This window comes from Phaenicophaeus curvirostris, chromosome 4 (assembly GCF_032191515.1).
Source record: "Phaenicophaeus curvirostris isolate KB17595 chromosome 4, BPBGC_Pcur_1.0, whole genome shotgun sequence".
NCBI classification, from domain to species: domain Eukaryota; kingdom Metazoa; phylum Chordata; class Aves; order Cuculiformes; family Cuculidae; genus Phaenicophaeus; species Phaenicophaeus curvirostris.
The window spans coordinates 35,170,727-35,193,207 of NC_091395.1; the positions used below are offsets into that span (position 1 = coordinate 35,170,727).

Sequence of the window (22,481 nt, forward strand, 5' to 3'; positions counted from 1 at the left end):
CTGCACTAAATGCAAGAAATTGGAGAATGACGTCTGTGTTAAATATTACAGAACACCAATGTACCATGAAAGGAATTCAGGTAGTGTGGGACATTTGCTGAAGTGGTATCGCAACATGAATGCCTCTGTGTTTATCTAAGGAGCAAACAATGAAAATCTCAAGACTGCTAATGTTTCCTTCTTACAAAAGCAATAAATCTGGTCTGCAGTTGAAGTATAAAAACCAAAGACAAAACCAAAACAATGCCATTGCAGCTGGGAAACATCAAAAGAAGAGCATTTTATATGCAAACCATATCACAATTTATGTAAGTCCTTCCGACAGAATATTCCAGACACTTTATAGGGATAGTTGGAAGCAAATGGCAACCACTAACACAAGCTTTAAGAGAACAAGCTGTGGTTATGTGGCTTTGCTCCTGACTGGAGCCTGGTTGTTGCAGATGCATTCTTTTTCTCTGTTCTACAATTCTTGCAGGATTTTGCATGAATCGTCCTCTTTTGACATCACTTGTTTGTCTTTAAAATCGAATTCTGCTTGATCTTGTGATTTTTAAATCCTCCTTCCTTATCTATCTAGTTTATGAGTGATCCAGCCTGGGGACTATCTAGAAAATGTAAATACTGTGCACAGGAGAACGAGACTTCAATCCATATGCTACACTGTAATCATAATTACTGCAGTAAGAGATCATGATATATGAGCAGTGGAGGATGTCATGCTGTGGAACAGGAACGTAAACATACAGGGAATTATGTAAAAGACTGAGGAAAGTGTGAATGGATTTTGGATCAGTCTTCAAAACTAATTGAGAAAGGCATTAATGAACTTGGAGGTGCATATTGGGAAAACAATATGAAGAGAAACTGGAAGATGTGTTGGCATGGATAAGGATAAAACAATTCTAGATATAGGTGGCTAGCCAGGGTACAACATTTTTGTTAAGGTATGATTTATGATACTTAAGGAACATCCAATGTAAAAGAACTTCAGCAGACACGGGATATGTTTCACTTCTCTATATTTTGGAGATTGCTACATAAACTCTGTCTTTCTAATCGATTTAAATTTGGTATTTCCTGAATACTAGCTACTCTAGTTATTGAGGAGGGACAATATTTAATCAAGTCAATTCCAATACTTTGCCAGCTTTCACAAGTCTAGCACACACTGAACAGTATCATCAGCAAGATATCATACATCTTTTTAATTAAAAAATTGGACCTGAGGTTATACTGCCAAAAAATTTTAAATGCTGCACATTATTCCTTATGTAAAAATTCATTTAAGAAGCTATTTAATGAAGAGGTCATATTTTGAGACACCTCACCATCCATTAAATGTGCATGCTTGTGCTCTGATTTGGGAACAGCAGTTAATCAGCATGGCACACACTGCTACGCTTGCTGCTGTCCTCTGCATCAATGTTTCCAAGCAAGAAGGGAACAAAAGAGAAATACGCTGTTTCTTTAAGTTGAGGAAATACAGGTCGAGCAAATATTTTTTTTTTTTTTTTTTTTTTGTCTCTGTTTTCCTTACAACTCAGCACCTGGAACAGTCCTGTCTGAAGTTTTCTGAGGAAGTCTCCTTTCCTGCTATGGCACAATTCCAAATGTCATAGAAACATTATAAAGCATACTGTATTTTGGAGAAACTTATTGAATTATGCAGCAGTAAATTTAGATTCACTGCAGGCTCACTTTCTGTAGTATATTTCTTTTTTTATCAAATACCCTTCCCCCTAAACACGCACAGATATTTTTGCTTACATCATCCACCTTCGGCCCCTATACAGTGACACAATGCAACCTCCCCCCCAAAAAAGACCTGCTTAAGACCATGCTCTGTACTGAAGGCTGGTGCCTGTCACCCTCTGTCACATTTAGTGAAACAGCCAGAAAGAAACATCAAAATTGACACTTTCCCTTCAAGCTTCCCAACCTGAGTGTCTTTCCTAAATCTGTTTCAACCTCTTCTTGTCAGGAACTGAACTCCCCAGGCAACCACTTGTCCTGCTAATATGATTTTAATCAGTCCTTGAACTGTCCTAGCATCTTGAACTCATAAAGCAATATGGCTTTGCTATTATTAGGGATTCCTTTGAGCTTGCATGATAGCCCTTGACTCAGCACAAGGCTTTAATTCATTGTGTGTCTAGCAGTAGATTACGCTGAGCAGAGCAAAGCAGTTGCTATTAAGTTCATGACCAAGCAGCTACTCCCTAAAGTCAGAGGACTTTAGACAAACTATTTTATTGAGTCTTGACTAGAGCACATCTAGCCATTGTGTTTTTCTGAAAGATCCAATTTCTCTGACTCTCTAAACCCACACTTTGTACTCATGGCTTCCCACCTGCTTTCTAGCAAACACTCCTATAACTTGAGCTGTGCAGTTGACTATGGATGTCTTTAATACAGTAACACAGAGGCTTTTGGTTGAGAAGATGCTTTCCCTTGGTAAGATATCGGTTGTCAAGTGATCAACATGCAAATGTTTCGTGGGGTGAAGTTTAATTCCAACATACAGGAAATTCTTCAAATAAGGGCCAAAGAATATCAAACATACACTGTTTCTTAAACAGGATTCCATATTTTCCACCAGTGAATTTGGATATTTAAACACAATATTTATCAAAAATCTTCCTTAACATACTTGTAAGCTTACCTTTGCATCAAAACATTCGTGATGCTAATTAGAGACACAGGCCATAGCTTGTCTATTCTGTAATACCTGGATCTACTCTTAAAATACTAAGCAGAAGAGTTATACTAGTCTGTTGATCCATGGAGTTTAAAATGTATCACTGAGAAACTCAAACCATCTGCAAATACTCCTCACTCCTGCTCACAGAGCAGGGCAAGCAGTTCAAGACGAACAAGACACTCCTTCATTTTAGGGATCACCTGACAGCTCTTGCTCTGGCATGACCCTTCATAACATCACTACATCACTATTTGAATTAGCTACAAGAATCCCCAGTCTGACACTGGGAAGGCCATGTCATCAGCATGGTCTCCGTTTACAACAGGTTTTGAACAAATGAATCTCAAAGTTAAAAACAAGACCATAGGAGGAAAATCTTGTCTGTTACTGAGGTTAAAGATCAACCCAAACCAGACTTCTACATACAAACTTCCCACAATTATGAGATATTTCAAATCAGCTGCTTTTTAGAACTTTTTAATGAAAATCAATCATGATTTTTCAAGATATTAAGAATTAATGGAATCAAAGAAGAAATGCATAATAACAGGTAAATGTATAGTGGTTAGACATGTTTTTGAGGCAGGATACTCTGAGTAATTATTTTCCAGGAAAAATACTGTTAATGTGAGATATAGTATCAACACAGGGCACCCATCCTATGGCACTTCCACAGGCCATACATGTGGACAGTTGAAGGAAAGATAAAATGTAGTTTGACACTCACTGGAGCTTCTGAAGAAACTGAACCAGGCTGGTGTCTGCCTTCTTCATTGACTTTGTGAATAACAGAGACAGCAAGTCCACCATCTTCCCAAGTTTTGTGAATAAAGTTAGTAAGTTAAACTGTCTTGCTAACTTGTCCTCATTTAAGTAAGTTCAAAGATGATTGAATCTATAGCTACAGTAGAAATTGTTGAAGCAGAATTGTTTCCCAAGCTGATATTAGTGATGCTGATTTAATAAAAAAAAGTCCTTTTTGTTCTCCCTCCTGCCTCCATAATTCCCCCCCCATTTTTTGTCATTGGAAACAAACAGCAGTCTTTTTAAAATTTATATCTATTAAATTCTTCCAATAGAAAGTTTTTTGTATTTGTCAATGGTATCTAAAGAGTATTTTTTCTTGTTTTGACACTAATAAGAAAGGGCAGGGACCCTAATCTCAGTATATACTAATGAGATGAATCAGAAGATATGACTGAAATGAGACATAGCATGACACAGCTGCCTCCAAAAAAAATCTATTGCTTGAGCAAAACACACTAGGACAATCTAGTATCTCAGTTTCCAGTGCTGTTACCATGGTTTCTATACAAAGATTGGAGAACATTGCAAGTATTCGTATATTCTTTGTGATGACGAATAAAAGGAATATTTGAAAAAGGATAATAAAATCTTAGGTGACCTGTTAGAGACTGTTGTGACAGCTACTAGTGACTACTTATATTTGCCTCTGAAACAACCCAAAGGGCCAGAAGGTGAATCAATATGGTTTAAATACACAGTCTGGCTATTGGGTTTCCCCTGCCTTCTGGTTTTATTTTCCTAGGGTATAACAATGACTGAGAGAAACAAGAGAGTAGCACACCTAATACAAACCGTTATGCTGCTCTTGACAACTCCTGTAAAGACAGCTAGGCAGTCCCGTGTCGGGTCACACTGTATGTTTTGTTCAACAGAACAGCCTCAGCTCTGTTGATTCAATCTCTGTTGAAACTCAGATACAGCACGATGTATGATATTAGTCATGGCTGACATACTGAATTTATTTACTGAGCTTTACACTGTTGGAGTTTGGAACTAGGTTGGAAAGATCCTGAAGCTAAATGTGAATTCTAATTTCAGTTCCAAGCTTTATCCAAATATGCTTGCATCGATTCATCTTTGTCATGAAATTCTATCATGTCATTGAAAATCTTCGCATAGCGTTCTTATGTCTTCGGGTATACTGGAACATAAAAACATTTAATTTTCAAAAGTAGACATGTTAGTCCTCAACAAACTAACACAAATACCTATTTTACATGTGGAAAGCAGCAAGACTTTTGACTCAACATGTAAAAGGCAAGTAACTGATTTGAATACACATGTTGACATAGGGGATATGAGGATATATCATGTTTTTTTTTTATATAACCTGAGCATTTGAAAACTGCCCATGTGTTTTGTATTACAATTATTCAAATGCAATTGATAAATCATCTGATTTTGAAAATTTGGCCAGTAGATAACAGGTCATAGCAGCTGAGCTGATTTAGTGATTCACTGCTACTGGAAAGGTGAACTTCATTCTTTGATGGTTGTAACCTACCAGATTTTCAGGGGAATTGCTCTCAGTGTGATTTTTACATGGCTTCTGGGGCCATGTTTATGTTTATGGCATAGTTCTCTGTAAAATTAGTGGAAATGCCTAATGGAAAAAATAGCATTGTATGAAATCAGTTTTAGTTAAAAGTCAAGAGCCAGGATGAATGGAAGCATCATGATCACAAAGAATATGAGAAGTGAAAATCCAGAGGTGTAAGACAGAGTCTTGTACCAAACAAATAAGGAAGTATTGTGTAAGTTGACTTAAAGGCTTACCTTAAAGGAGATTTCGTACTGTTCTCCTCCCCATATTTCTAATCCTGGATCATAGCCTCCCAGCTCCCAAAACCATTTCCGGTTAACAGCAAATAAACCTCCAGCCATTACAGGAGACCTGAAACATGCATAAAACAAACGGTGAATGACAGGAACCATAACATAACCTGAGATTAGCAATGTGCATGGACAAGCAGTTTTGAAGATGTGTGGATGATGTGTGTTTGTGTGAATGTAGGTGGTCTGGCTTCCACAATTGTAAAGCTATGGAAGGCATAGACAATGGGTACTGTAAACAAACAACATTTACCTTTATTCACTCCCAAATGGATTCTAGATGAGTAACAGGCAGTGTGATAGACATGTAAATAGATACAGAGCATGGTAGACAGTCATGCACACACTCCTTTTTTAATAAAAACCCACAAATTCTGTTTATTACTAAATAAACCCAAATAATAGAAAAACAAAGGAACCATGGAAAACTGCCAAAGTGTTTAATGTAGTCTCAGTACTCCATGTGAAGTGACTCACATTTGAAAATTAGCAAAATTTTTCAATTCATCTCAGTATCATAGGTGCTGACAAGAGAAAGGCAGAAAAATGGCAGTGGATGGTTACAGAGCAACTGCTGGCAGTTAAACATCTGCATTTCTACAACAGCATTTAAAACTCCTAAACTTTGTCACACAATGGTACTTTAACTCATCGACAAGTGATTTACTGTGTTTTCATTTATTCCATGAATGAACATGAATGTACTTGAATTAACTCGGCGTTTTCCACAGACAAAACCAAATAAAACAAATGAGATATTTAAAGTTAGTGTTAGGGAATATTAATGAAAAGTGCATTTTAAATTTGTAAGCAGGAATTTTTTACTGGAAACTAAGCAAGTTTTTTTCCACTACCAAGAACACCATGTTTCTAATGCAGTAAATGCATTGATAGCTTGAGGATTTAAATGTAGCTCACTGATTCCTCGAAGTTGTGGTAGAAGTGGGATAAAATGGCTGTACACTGAACAGTGAGGAGAAAACAGGTTGAAGAAAGTCCAATCCAGCTGTTCAATTCAATCAACGCAGGTTACCACTTGCATAATGAGTTTTGGAGCAAGCGTCTAGAGGGAACAAATCACTGTTGATGGCTGGTCAGCAAGAGAAAAGACACGTAACTCTCCTCAGAGACAGGGAGAGCTTCCAGGCAGTGCTTCCTTATCAGATGTGTAGAACTGGATCCTATGCCATGTGGTTTTTAACACTGCAGCCCCTGGGGGGCAAATGATGCAATCTAAGTGCATTTTTAGGCTGAATCACTATTTGTGGTTTCTTTGAGGCAATGGAAGCAGACAGTATCGCTCCTTAAGTATTGACTGAAAAATAAAGACTTCACTCTGATTTAGGGATTTGGCAGTGAGCTTAGGGCCGGTAGATACCACAGGAATCTCTATATAAGTTAGAAATTTATTAAAGAGATCAGAAAGCTAATGGAACAACATTCTGCCATATTTTCTCTGCCTTAACACTTTTTAAATTCCTCTCCTTTATCCAAACCAGTGAAGAAGATAGAACAGCAAGCAGACAGTTGAGTCGCCTCTGTCACTATTAGGATGCCAGCAAATCCCTGTATACATGAATGTTAGAAAATGATCCTCTCTTCTGCATTCATAGTAATGAAAAACATCACACATATTTTACCTTTCACTTCTATAAAATAGCTTTAAAAAAAACCTTTTAAAAAACCCTTTTGCATAAGGTTTAGGTAATATCTTATCTTAAACTACCTGTTTTCATGACTAGGGAGCTCTGTTTTTAACACACTAATTCTATTTTCATTTAGAGATTATATTTTTAAAAGCACATAGAAGCTTTGTGAAACAAAGCTGCACTATTCTAACTGACAAGACCATGCACTGTAACATACACTGGATGCTTTTTACTTTTATTGACATTTCATACCTCAAATATTGACTGTTCTTTCCACATATGAATAAATTCAATGGAGATCTTAGTAGAAACCTTCCCCATGGGATTCTGACTACTACAATACATTTTCAGTTCCTACTAAAGCAAATCTAATTACAATACGCCCTTTGCTGCTTCAGGTCCTAAATAATCAAAACACAATGTCCTTTCATAAAGATGGACTTGTATGAAGAACGCTTATAACTTAAATCTTTACTGGGAGAAGAAATGAAGTCCCAGAAATCACTGAGGAAATACAGGTTTCCTCTAATCTCTTAGGCACAGTATATTTTCTAAGTATTTTTCTTGACATAGTGAACAGCCTATGAAAAAGACAATCCCCACAAGTGACGGAAGATGAAAAAATCAGAGACTTAAAATTGCAAAATAACTGGCATATACTTACAAATGATACTTTGTAACTAATCTGTAGATTCTTTTTTTTCCCAGTAGTTATTCTGAGTAAAGGAAACCCTTTGTTGGTTAAAGGCTAGTTCAAGAAAGTTCAGAACATTTATTACAATTAGCAAAGCTCCCAAACAATGACTGGAACAGCAACAAACTCATGTTTCATGCACTTACTTGAAATTAAAAAAAAACCTGGAAGATACTTCATGTAAAGTTGCTCTACTCTTTTTAGTCCACATGTTCTGACATTTGCTGCTTTTCAGCAGGAGTGATGGAGAGGACAAACAAGGTGGCTTTTTGGTTTTCATTGGAGTTGGATGAGCACTAAGCCATGTGAACCTGACCACTTGGCACAGGATATTCCACTCCATGCCCATGGCACAAACAGCTGCTGCTGAACAGGCCTTAAATTGTCTCCAAAATATGAAGACAGGAGTCTGCAATCATGACTAACACGAAAAATCCTTCTGTAGCCAATAGAATGACTCACACAAATAAGAACTGCCCTCAGCCCAAAGGGGAAGAATTACTCTTTTGTTTAATGCCTTCTGTACAGAAGCGTCAAGTACAAAGCCATGTTTGTAGAAGCAGTTTTTCATGAAATGTCCTAGATACTAGCACAGACTTGAGTTACTGTAGAATAATATTATGTGAATAATTACAGTGGGAAGCTGTAAAATACCTAGAAAAATTTTGATGGTAAAAAAAAAAGAGAGCTTTCCAAAACATCAGAAAAGCTGGAAAGGCTTAGGTTGCTAGACTTAAAGATAGTTAGAAAAAAAAAAAGAACCATATTGTAAGTAAAAGATCAAAAAATGGCCCAACAGGTCACAGATTCCTGTCCTGAGACAGAAAGAGAGTCTGATTTTGCGAGACTGCAAAAAAATCCCACCCCAACACAATTAGTGAAGAATTTTGCAACTTCTCATAATTTACATGCAGAGGAAGAAAAGAAATCATCTATGAATTTTCAAGGTAAGAGAAAGAATGACACAGACTTAAAAGGAATTTGAAGTTACTTGCATTAGAAATGAATGTGGTATATTGCAAACAAATGAGCTGCATAGCAGGGCTTGGATTCATTACATTGCAAGAATTGTATATACATTGGACCTAAAGGATCTACGAAGACGTGAAAAGAGGACCTTTTGACAGCATTCAGAAAGACATTTGGGAAAGCACCTGTGTTAAATGATGTGTGCAGTAGGTACATTGATGTCGAGAGTGGAAGATGTGCAATGACACATCTATTTAGTATCATGTTTTAGTAGGTGAATGCAGGTTTGTGTAATCTATCATTCAACATAAAGAAAATATTACACTATGCATTGATCATCATCGAATTTGGGGCTGCTGCACATTGGGGTACTTTGGAAAGGGCTTATAGGGATCACCTGCCTGGAACAGCTGGAATTTGGCCATTAAAATCACAACCAGTGAACGACACATTGCACTATGCATCTCTTTGTATAATCCAGACTGATTAAAGGCTTTGTGCTGAGCCACTGAATAGAAACAGATGAATGCTGAAAAGATGTGTCCACCTCATGCAGGATATGCTAGAAAAACTGACCTTCAGTGCCAAACCAGCTGTCACACAGTACAAAAACTGGAGTAAATGTCAGCCTTCATCAGCAGTCAGAGCTGTGTCCTGTTGACCTTGTAGAGTTGTGGATGTGATAGGTGCTGAGGAAAGGGACCGTGTTGCTGCTGGCACAGTGACAGTCCCAGAGACGACTGGTGACCTACTGAATGCAGCTTTGAGTTGGACTTATGCATTTTTTTATAGTGAATTTCAATGTCTTGTCAGTCAAGGAGCGTGGCCCTCACCCTAGTGCTACCACATGAAGGCACCTCAGAAGAGTGAATAAATTCAAATACCTTGTTTCAGTGGTTGCTGCTCCTGGTGCTCTCTGCAGTGGTTCTTGATACTGCACCAAAGATTCTTAAAACAAACAGCAGAAGCTGACACTAATCTTAGATAATAAAAGGTTCTAATGAAACTGATAACCAAAATCTATGTGTGTGTAATATTAGAGACAGACTTGGTCACTCACATGAAGTGAAGGGAATGCAGAAATAAAAGAAAGTGAAATTAAGATGAACTGCACAAATATCAAGGAAATTAGATAGGCTAATAAAATAAATGACCAAAATATGAGCTTAAAGGTTGCTCCAGCTAAAGATAAATTGAGGAACAGAATCTATACTGTGCATAGAAAAGGTGCTGATGTAGCTGGAATGAAATTGGATCAGACTTACTGAATTTTTCAAGTAAAATAAAAAGTGGAATCTTTAATATACTTAAATCTTTAAACAAATATATTTAAAAACATATTTTTAAGTGTACTGACTTTGTAAACATTTAATATTGCTGTAAGACAATAAAAATTTAGAAAGTAAAACCTCTACCTCTGACATTAGCCCATGCGATTTACTCTTTCTTTTTTTCACAAGAAAAAGTGTCCAGTGTTCTGAACAACTCTTCCACTTGATGAATTTTTGCCCCTATCTGTACCAAATGATCATACACATTTTGCCAACCACTGCATTCCTGATTTCCATATCATTATCTCCTTGGAGTCTAGAAACAGTATCTTAAAATACATGGCAGATCAACTGTTAATGGGTCTGTCTAAAAGTTGATTTGCTCCCCTTAAAAACTGCCTCCATCCCAACAATTAATTCGCTGTACATTCAAGGCTGTCACCACAGTACACGATAAATTGCCAGAGGATTTTTTTTTTCCTCTGTTAATTCATGTAACTTCAAAGTTCTAATTATTTATGGTAAGGTACCCCAGCAATTTTTGCAAAGCAAACTGAAGCTACTTGCACAAATTCTAATTTGTATGAGCTGTGTCCCACTGTGCAGACTATTTCTGTATACCCAGTTGGCTTCAGTATCTGTATTCTCTTATTCAACTGTTGTATAATTTTATTGTCACTCTTAAGCAGTTCGGGTATTCATATGTTATTTTTTCTTTGCTATATCTTTCTAATAAGTTGTTTGAAAATCCATCACATGTCGACAGATTTTATATAGATGAACACTGTCTCCATATTACCCTATAAATCAATAAACACCCACATATATGCATGCTTATTTCATACATTTCTACTCACTGGTATCCAGTCAACTATTTTACAAGTGATAATTAAATTGTGAGATACCTGCCCTTTAAAAGACATAGCACTAAAATTTCAACCATATTTATCTCTGTATTAAACACTCTCAATTTTCTTTTCCCAAAACAATCTGTAAAATACTCAAGTCTAAACAGCACTTATCCACAGGCTAGCACAAAATGACTAACTCTGCAATGATAAATCTGCATTTCTAAGAAGTTCCATTTAAATTCTAGTCAATGTTGACAAAGAAATCATTCCCTTTTTCAGAGCAGAGTTGCATTCAGATCTAGCAGAGTTCCATTATGTTTTAACTTAAAGTAAAACATCTTTCGTGCATCCATCTTTCGTGGACAACTCAAACCTGTGAAATGCTAATGTAGCAGAAGAATGGGTATGCACAGAGCTGTACCCACTAGTGACAGCAGCTGCTTGTGACAAAGCCACACAAGCTTTTCCTGACTCTGCTACTTCCCAGCACAGAAGGCATTATCATGCAGGATGGCAATCAAAACTTATATAATTTGAATTGCACTCTTGTAGCCTGCATCTCCACATAATGAACAATCTCTCTACTAAAATTGCAATGAGGCCTCATGTTGATGCCAAATGTAGCAAATTATTCTTGACCAGCAGAGTTCAAAAAACTTTGATAAAAATTTGCATTCTTATTCAGTCATTGTTGTTGAAGATTATGACCAGTTAGTTTAATTATATGAAACCTGTGTGAATAGCACTATATGTTTCACTCCCTTGAAGCTTAAAAGTATAAACTTGTGGCATTTAAGCAAATGTTCTTACAAGTATGAAAAAGAAAGAAAAAAGCATCAGGCCTAATCTGTCAATTCAAATCCTCATGGTGCTGAAACACATTACAGCCAATTTGTATTACTTAAAATTAACCCCCAAATCTATATAAAATTACATTTAATTATTTAATTAGACTTCTGATTGGGAAATATTGAGATAAAACCTCATTCTTCTCCAATGGACAGAAAATCAGCTGTAGAGAGTCACCCACAAGGAAAGCTCTGAAAGCACGTAAGTTCAGTTTATAAAATTTTGCACTGTGATTTCACCACATGGCTTCTCTGTGTATTTTTCTTAGCTCATAGCTAAATGTCATTGAAAAAATCATATTGAAAAGAGTGATGAGCCCTTATGCTGAGGCCCATGTATCCTTCCCTCCCACATTTAGAAATTAGTGAAGCTATAGAAGAGGTGAGTCAGTTGGGTAGAGATGGAAGACTCTGAAGAGGCTTCCCCTTCTCATAATTATCTCTTATAAACCAAGGGAAATATATCTGAAGTGTTGCTAAAGTAGATCTACAGGACTTAAACTAAGGAAGTGGGTAAGGAGAAATTGTCATCCAGAAGCAAAAAGAAAATGAAAGCCTCTGGAAATATCCCACAGACAAGGGTGTTCAGAAGGGCAAAACTGAGGAGCAAAATAACAGCTGTAATATTATGCTGCAAGTTGCACTTACAAGTTGAATCTAATACATGAGCAGTCTCACAAGGCAGAGGCCTCAGTACTGAGAGCAGCACTTTGGCTGAGCCATATACATGTCATGAGCAGGAATGAATCTTCGACATGAAGAACTCAATTACAGCAACCTGTCCTTCAGCCTATTAGTAGGAAGTGAGTAAGAACTGTTGGGGAAAAAAACCCAACCTCGAAGCAAAATTGGACACAAATCTGTCAATTTATTGTATCATATTGCTAATTATAATTTCTATCCAGGGTTGTCCCTGGAAAATACAATGTTTGCAAATTAAATGCTAACATAATGATCAATCAGAGGCAAAATATTACCACCTATCTCTAAAACACGAGCTTACCTGAGCCCTCCTGGCTTTTACTGTGCTTCGAACTGAAGCTTATCTAAAACTAAGCACAAAAAGATTCACGTTCTTTGTAAAACGATATACTCTTTCTCAACTTGCCTAGATTTTCAGCTATACTAAATTCTGCATATAAAGGTAACCCGAGGTCAGAATTCAAAGAGATAAGTAGTGTTTTGCACAGCCTAAGAATTTCAGAAGTGGGGGAAGTAACCATGTTCCTGGTTCTTGTGAAAATCTAATTCTTCTATTGTGAAAGCACAATGATCATCCTATGATCATATTTTCCATCTATGTTATTCTGAAATATGATGCTGGAATTTTAAGGCAATGCCAATAATCTCTCCTGAGTGTACATGTTACTTTTGAACAGGAAAAATGTGTTCAAGCTAACAAGGAAAGCTGTGTCTAAGGAAAGCAATACTTAGGTAAACTGACATCTCATTTGAGATTCAACTTGTATTTTCAAATAAGAAACAAGACCAGAAGCATATTTTCAGTTTACCCATCCTGGTTGCACATGACCATCTCCCAAGCGTTAGGGGATAATAACAGTTCATCAAATTCCATCACTGCCTCTTTCAGAATATGTGGGAGCAGTGGCTGAGAAGAATTACTATTCAATTACAATGCTATCTTCCCCTCTTTAGATGTAGTGGTACTACCCTCCTTTTCCAGTGCTTACTTTTGCTTCATTGATTTACTTAAGCCCAGTATAGCACCACAAGCAAAGTTTAAATAAAAGGAGAAATTTTAAGATTTCATTAGAGATGATAAATAATTCCTCTTAAATCATAGCCACTGGCCTGAACATAGGTTCTGATTTCTAACACAGTCCTTTAAATCAGACCTTGTCCTCCCATGTAAGATTCCTAGATAAATAATGATAACAAATCTAATTGATATAGCAGTCTGCTGTTAAAAGTTACAGGTAATCCTGATTAACTTATTCTGTTTACTGTAACTTTATGACTCTGATTTCTATAACTCTAAAACATTATGTACCTACTGCAGATTAAAGTAGATTTAAAGGCAGCACAGGCCAGAAAAATAACTTTGCACTTAACATGTAACAGTAACTTCCCAACTGGGAATTACAAGCCGCTGCAGGAACAGCCTTTTATGCACTGCTGACACCTTTCAGCACAACCTCAGATGCAGACCAAACCTGCTGGACCGCTAATTGCCCCAGCAGGACTGATCACCATGGTGCCCTCCCTGCAGACAGGACCAGTGGGGCTGTGTCCATCAGGCCTGCAGCCTCTCCAGTGCCATATGCACTCCACAGGGGCTAGTAAAACAGCTGCTTGAGCTTTTTGTGGATAACAAGTGAAGAAAAGGGGTCATTCCAGTAAATATATGACATGCTACTGTCTAGCAGAAGCCTGAAATGATTACATGCTGACAGGGAGGAAGACTGGGGCCTGTGAGGCCATGCCATTTCTAGCATAAGCAGGTCAATCATTTGCCAATGGTTAACAATTTTAAGAACTTTATCATTAAGTTATGAGAAGGCAAAAATAATTATGCCTGAAGAGGCAAATACGCAGCCAATGGGATCCTGGAAATGTGCTTCTAGATGCCTCATTGCTATTTATTAAAGCTCTATAATTTGCTACGTTACCCTGCTATGGAGGGCAGTGGGGAGACAGGCACTTAACTACAACCAAATTAGATGGCTACTTGTCTGCACCAGAGGCACACCACTATTTTCTTGCAAAAACTATGAAGTACTGAAAGCAGTTTTTCAAAAATGGATATGACAAAAAACACTGGAAAGCACTTCGCAATGAAAGGTGAAGGAGCTGAAAACTGATGAGGTTGAGCACTTCATTGTCCCACAACAGCACCTGCTTTTTAATTCGATATTGTAAAGATGGGCAGGCAGGGCTGTGGAAACCCAGGGAAACGAACCTTCCTGTTTTATCATCATAGTAAATCACATTAAAAAAAAAATATCTCCAATTGATAATAGAAATAAAATGAAAGTCTGGTCTAGGGATAGCTCTCCACATTTGCATAAGCTCATTCGCTCTGCACTAAAAGTGCATGGAAATAGGCCTTAGTAATAATGAGCTAGAGAGAGAATATCTACAGTGTGATCTATGGGAGATTAATATTTTTGAGGTTTTCAAAATCCAGGCTGACAGGAATTGCTGAAGATAGTCAAGAGCTTGTTTTATTTCCTCAAAAGATTTACATCTAATATTTCGCTTTCAGAATTTGGATGTGAACTGGTTGTTTTCAAAAATAAAGACAGTTTTCATTAACTGTTAGCGAAATGTTCTGACGGCAAGAGTTGCTGACTGCTGTTATGAAAGGTTTCTGTTAGAAACCTTTCAGCTACGTGAATGTCTTGATATACAGCTGAGAAGAAAATAGTCTATCCCATTTGAAATATCACATTTTTATTTTAATCTACACATAAGTGCAAATTTATGGAAGTGTCACAAGTACACTTATTACACTATTTACTGATAAATAGTCACGTCTAAAGGTGAAGCACTAAAACCTGTATGAATGAATGCTTCCAGTCAATGTGTCTTGTGAACCTGAAGTGGGTCTTTAGGTGGCTTAAGTTTATGAAGAAAACGTTGCCAGCGAAATTATGCTGTTATGTGTGAACTCTGGACCTGACCCTTGAAGACAAACAAGGATAATGAATTTGCTGTAGAGTTCTGCTAATTTATATAGGCCATAGTGTATTCCATTCTGAGCAAAGCACATTGATTTCAGAGCTTGAAACAAGAACTCATATGTAGTGTAACTGCCCATGCATAGTAAAGCACTTCCAACCAGTGAGATGCCCAAGCTCCCTGACCCTAGGAGTTGCACACTAAAAATTTTCATGTAGATGGAAGGTACAATACATATTTCTGAGAAGAACAAGCCGAAGGGGACCTCTGGGAGTAATTCAAAGGCAGGATAATGGCAGTTCCTTATACGTAAAGCTGCTCCATGTGGGATAGGACTGGACTAGGTACAAAGCTGGTTTCTGGGTGACTCAGATAGAGACCACAGTTACCTTGCAGGCTTTCTTCCTCCTGGATCCAGAGACTGACTTGCTTCTAGGAAACACTATTGTTTCACATTTACCTAGAGTAATAGTATGCAGATAAAATAAATGATATAGTTATTTTAAGAAACCTCTGAAGAGTTAGAGAAATTTGCGACAATTGGTCATCCCAAAATAATTTTCAAAAATTTGCCAGTGAAAGCCCTGTCACTTCAGTATTAAATTAGAAAACACACAAAAGGCACAACAAATCCTGAACTGTCAGGAAGGTAAGCTGGACAGTAAAAGGACTCTTGCATCTGATGTAAGAAGACTTCATCGTTAATAGTTTACAAGAAAAACCCCACCAAATCCATGAAAAAAACCCAGAAAAACAGTACAGAAAATGTAAAACCTTAATAACAAACAGTCAGAATAATCTTTGTTACAAATCCCAGCTACCAGCTGTCAGGAAATGGTTGTTTCATCTGATCTCCTCCACCATGTTCCTATTCACCACCATGAACAAATGAGTTTTATATTGTCTAGATGGTTACTGACAGATAGTCGTATGAAGTAGAAGATATTCATAGGAGGGAATTGGTAACACAGTTATCATTTTACAGACTACACAAAGAACACTCAGTGCTCCTGGTCCAACAGGTTTCCTAGCTGCTCATCTAACTACTTTGAATGCAGATTGGAAGAGGATTGTCAGTGGTAGCTTTTAGGTTATGAGCCCACACTTTGAGGCGTTTCCACTTTTCCCCAGCTTCTCAGCATGAATGCAGAAACTGTCCTTGGAAGTGTAAACCAAATCTCAGTAAGAGATCAATACGCTGCTGTAACCCATTCTCAGTGTCAGCATATAGATGGGCTTCTTATCTCAGATCATCTGTTTTCTCCAAGAGCCAATTTTCTCCATCTGCCCAGGCACTTCTCACCATGGGGCAGCACTTTAGCCCTGCAGGTACCTACATCACCTGTTTGTATTCCTCAGTAATCCACTCTTAATATTTGAGATTATAATCTGTTATTTAGTGGCAATGGCCAGGATCTGCATGGATTATACTAAAGGAATAAAAGCTGAACGCTTCTGAAGGGCAGAAGTCTGCTGATGAGAGGAATGTTTTTGTCTACCCTGTCACTGTAACTTCCTTTCTTTTTTATTTCTCAGCCTGAGTTCCCTGCCTACCTGCTCCGACCCCATCTTGGCTCATTCCCCAACTCTCCCCCGGGGAAACTCTGCCAGCAAACTCTGAAAGGAGGGCGGCTCTCAGGAGATATTTCTCTCTGCAGCTAGTGTAAGCCATGGAGTATGAATCTCACCAGCAGGTTTCACTCCCTCCACCTAGGGCAGTCCTTCCATAAGTAAAAGTATTCCTAGAATACCAGCTAAACAACAGCAGGGTAATAAATCTGAATACTTCACTAATGAATACATTTTCAAACCACTCAACTCCAGCTTGCAGAATAGAAGAGAGCCCATTAGAAATTGTAGACAACAGCAGAAATTAGGCCAATCTGACATTCATTGTCCTGTATTTATGAAAATAGTTTCCTGAAAAAATCAGCTACACAACAATGCATGACCAAACAACAGACACATGAGCCTTCTCAGATACACAGTTAAATACAAATAGCAAGACATAAATGAATACATTATAAAACACAGAAATGCAGGTCACAGATTGAAATTATTAGCACTGACAGAATCACTTTTATAGCTTTTCTTCTGAAGGTATACACAGGATGCTATTCTTCTAAACGCTATGCTTATAAATAAAGATAAAATGAAACAGAACATTGCAAATATTTCCCCCTCATAACTATACTTTAATAACAGAACCATGCCTCCACTGTAATTACAGAAAATGCTATTCCATTAATAACTAACACTAAGAGTCAGCAGGAAAGCAAACAAGCCAAAGGGAAAAAATCTGCTTCCAAGTATTGCTAAAAGAATCCACATTCATAATTGAGTTTGCCGTGTAGTGATGAGGCACAATCTCTCAATGGAGGCAGAAAAGCAATACAGTCACAACTAAACTTGTATTCTGGGGTCAAGTGAAGTGGATTCCTGACAATATGTTTCAATCACTTGCAGATGCAATTATTCCTGGAGGACAAAACCTGCTCTAGCTGGAAGATACAATTTCTTGACAAAGAGTAATAGCAAGAAAGAAAGACTAAGTACATTTTCTTAGAAGAAGAATGAGCTTCACAGAGGTCAGTGTTTTGTCTTTGTTGCTTCTCTTTCCTGAGCAGGGACAGCAGCTTCAAGCAAATCTGACACAGCATGCTCTGCATTACTGGTCTTCATTCATACATCACTCTGTCTGTACCAATACCCTATAGATACCTTCTCATTAATCTAGTAGTGGTTCATACACCCTCATTTCCCAAGGAGAAAACTCAGTGTAGTCCAACTCCCCATGTAGAAGTAAGATACAAAACAACACAACCTTCCTCTTTGTGCACAAGAAGGGAGGAATTCACCTTGAGATTTGATTTCACTTCCTGCAGAATTTGTTAAATCAGAAAGCAATGAAGCAGGAGACTCACCGTCTGTTTAGAGTTCACTTTTTAAAGAAAGCTGCTGAAGAACACACACTCTCATTACCAATTGTACAGGTACAAACTCAAGTAATGACTAAGAAGATAATTAAGACACAGTTAAAAAGTTTTCCTATTTTTGCTTCTGGAACTTGAGGAACTCTGGAAGTCCACAGAAAATACCAGCAAAACATCCACGTATGCCCTCCTGATAGTTCTTCAAGATCAATGCATTATTTGTTGTGTGCTAATAATAAAGAACAATATCAGCCTTTGGAAACTCTTGTTGCCAGAAGCAATGGTGTCCACATGATAAACACTATGCAACCAAGCTAATATTCCTACATTAGATCTTCACATCTCTGTGGAATAATGAAGTTCATTCCACTGTCAAGATACATTCAAAGCATGTGTGTATGTATTTCATTATCAAGACAAAAGCCAACAGCCAAGTATTAAGCAAGAAATATGCATCATATTCTTGACAAATAGTGTAAATAATAAAAAGCTCCTGTTTCAGAGAAGGGAATGTAGTCAAGAACATTTTTCTTCTTGCATGAAAGACTTTGAGTTTAGTTTTCCAGCTACTGAGCTTCATCAATGAAGCAAAGCTAATTCGTACTCTAGGCAGAGATTAATGTAAGATCTTTTAAATATATTTTCTAATAAGAAGTCAGCATGCAATCTGTTGCAGTAAGTAGCAAACCAGAAAAATAATCTATTTTCAGGAAGTTTATGGCTTGTCTGCTGATATAAGAAATCCATTGAAATATCAATTCTTGCAAAAAGGTGTTTGTTTAGAAATTGATACATAAGATGGCTTTTTTCAGTCACCAAACTGTTCTAGCAGGGCCTGTCTCCCAGAACCTCAGTACAATTAGACATCCTGCATTCATGCCACCCCAGTTAGCTGCTGAAAACACCTTTTTTAAAATTTTAACACTTAAAATACTGATCTAGAATACCAAATAAAACGTTTTCAGGGCTACTATGCAGGAAGTTACATTTCAAAAGATCCCTTGAAATATGATTTCACACATGCCTCCAATGTTAACTTTGTATATATTGTTCAAATTTTTGTTTGAATTACTTGTCAGTACTATAACTCTTGATCTGTAGAATAGATTTTTTTGAAGTTAAACATTTCCTCTTATTGTAAGCCTTACAAACTGACTTTATCACAAATGGTTTAGCTATTCTGTTTTATTTCCCTCTTAGGACACAAACCTATCAATGAAGTGCTTCACTGGATTAAGAATGCTCTTTCCTACATCTCAGTTATTAAATCAAGTCCCTTGATGGAGCTGAAGAGTTCAGCAAATCACTAAGCACTGTTCTTTGCCCATGGAAATGCAATTTTCACAGGAAAAAAAAAAAAAGAGTTGTGCACAAGTAAACCACCACCACTGAGGTTTTGTATAGCACTCCTTAAAATATTAAGGGTTGATAAAACTGATTTTCTTCTCCTTGACCACTTCACACGCTGCCTTTACTTGATGCAAACCTCAATAAACAAAGGAAGAAACAAACAACTTCCTGAAAAAATTGCCCCAGTCTCCATGGAAACAACCAGTATCCCCCTTTAAATGACCTTTTTTTCATATCAGAAAACAGATATGTCTTCCCTCTCAGCCCTCCTTCTACATTAAAAAACTGAAGTTGAACTGGAGTCTCCCAATGACTGCTGCATGGTTCCCAGGAATGGTGACCAAATCTGGACGTAACATAGAGTTACCTGCAGTTTCTTAATTAATGAAACAATAATAATAAGGAAAATACTATTAATAACAAAATAATAAGCTATATACAAACATATGAAAGTACTCCATGCAGTGACTATGTCACAATTGAAGCTGCAGAACAGGCATGGGGAAAGGTCCTGGGCTGGATTTAGTGGCAGATGGGAGTTGAACTCAGGAACTGGGTTCAGGAACACATAAAGTGTTCCAAGAACACAAAAAGAGTTCTTACTGGATGCTGGCCTTCAAAGAAGAGAGTTCGACCTCCCTGATCCCTCAGTTTTATCCTGAGTATGACATGTATGGGATAGAGTACTCTGCCAGTCAGTTCAGGGTCACCTGAACTACACAATGAAAGTTCAACTTTGTTGTTTATTTAACATAACTTTTTCATCCTGTCATGTCACAGGGTTGACTAACTAGCTATTTGCATTTATCTCCTCAGCTGTAGCACTCTATGCTTTTTGAGGCCTAATCTCATGTTATTTTCACCTAATTATTTCCTCAATTTGCCAAGACTAACTTACATTTTGACTCCGTTTTCTTAATGACTCGTACGATACTGCAAATGCCAGCGTGCTTGGTGTTTAAAAACTTACTACTAATTTATTGTTCAGATAATTAATGAAGACACTGAACAGAAGTAGGATGTGGGGTTCTGCAGAGACATTTGCCTCAGGGACCTGCATCAATATGTGAGACAATCTCACAGTTTAATGTCAACCCACTCACAGCTACTCTTTGACAGCAGTTTCTGCTCAACCTGTTGTGCAGTTATCTGATGAAAATTAAAGATGTATCCACACTCTTTCAGCTTTATTAGGAAGCAGCAGTGGCAACACCAGAAGCCTTGGAAGAAAGAACACATTAACCACCTCTCTATTTTCCTACATTCCCAATATTGCTTAACACATCTAATGAATTGCTGTTACCAATGGGAGAGAATGCATTCTCTATTCACTCCTCTAATCCTCCCCCACCTCCTTGCAGGTTTGTGGTCTCCTTCCCATGAACAGCTTTGTCCTCCTTAAACTGTTTAATTCACTAAAATTCTAGAAAACTAGACATTTTTTCCTAAATGTTTTTTTTTTTTTTTTTTTTTTCTTTTTCTCCATTTCAGAGAGTTTACATAGGTCCTGGAGATGGGTACTGTAAAGTGCAGGAGGCAACACAAGTCAACAGTGTGACAGACTGCCCCACAGCAGGATCATCTTTTCCTCGACCTGGTGGCATAGAGCTAGTCAAGTTTTCCCTGTGTCTTATGACACCACATCCTTTGTCAAAGAAGAAAATTAAATTTCTATGACATGGTCAGCTCCAGACAAGCTCGTATCAATCAGATCAGAGAGAGCCTTCTTTCTGATTATGTGGTTGTCATGGTTTAGTCCCAGCCTGATTGGCAGCTAACTGTGGGCAGTTACACCTCCAATTCCACCCCTCACCCCCAACAGGGAAAGGCAAATGAGAGAAAGAGACTAGTGGATTACAAACAAAAAAACCCCCAGCTTTAATGAAACAATAATAATAAAAAAATACTATTAATAACAAAATAATAAGCTATATACAAACACACAAAAGTGCCCCCTACAATGACTATGTCACAATTGAAGCTGCAGAACAGGCATGGGGAAAGGTCCTGGGCTGGATTTAGTGGTAGATGGGAGTTGAACTCAGGAACTGGGTTCAGGAACACATAAAGCATTCCAAGAACACAAAAAGAGTTCTTACTGGATGCTGGCCTTCAAAGAAGAGAGTTCGACCTCCCTGATCCCTCAGTTTTATCCTGAGTATGACACGTATGGGATAGAGTACTCTGCCAGTCAGTTCAGGGTCACCTGTCCCATCCACTCCTTCCTGCAAGTGTGACCCTTTTTCATCCCTTTTACTTGCAGCATTTCACAAACTCTAGAATGGCTTTCATCTCCATAGGGATAGACGTAAACAATAGCCTTTCTGCATACCACTGACCCGTGTTATCACTTCTGGAAGAAAATACTGTCTGAAAAGACGTATTTAACTTTGAGAAACTGAAGTTACTTATATGAGGATTAGCTGAAAGTTAGAAAATCAGTTCTGCTTTAGCTCAAACTAGAACAGTAGTTTATAATAGCCTGCACACATAGGCTAAATATTCACTAAACAAACCTGCCTCTTGTCTGTCCCAGATTTTCATAGCAATTATAATAATCTTGTATAGCCCACAAATCCTGCTCCTCTTCACTCTGTAGATCATATTTGCAAATCTCTGAGAAATGCCCATGTCTGCCATACCTGACAGAGCACTCCTGGAGGCATTCTGAATTTTAGGCTGCTTCAGAGACCCAGAACAGTATGCCCATCCTTTCTAGCTGTGCTGCACCCAGTAGTATCATTTGCACCCAGCACCGATGCCCCAAATCCCCGGTCTTCTAGGTGTTTTAAATCAGAATTGAATCACTCCAGTTTTGGAAGGATGCAGTGAAGCCACTGCCAGCACAACCTCTGTCTCAAACTACTTTTCCCCGGCTCACCTCTTTTGCTTGTTGTTGTTATTATGCAGTGTATTGACCCTACATTCAT

General features: G+C 37.7%; 1 protein-coding gene across 1 annotated transcript in view; it reads right to left on the reverse strand.

Moving 5' to 3' along the window:
- Positions 1-22,481, reverse strand: part of GALNTL6 (polypeptide N-acetylgalactosaminyltransferase like 6) — a 451,816-nt gene that overhangs the window by 37,681 nt on the left and 391,654 nt on the right. The window contains exon 7 of the mRNA XM_069855784.1: positions 5,288-5,405. Coding sequence (XP_069711885.1) covers positions 5,288-5,405 — 118 coding nt within the window. The remainder of the gene's footprint in view (positions 1-5,287; positions 5,406-22,481) is intronic.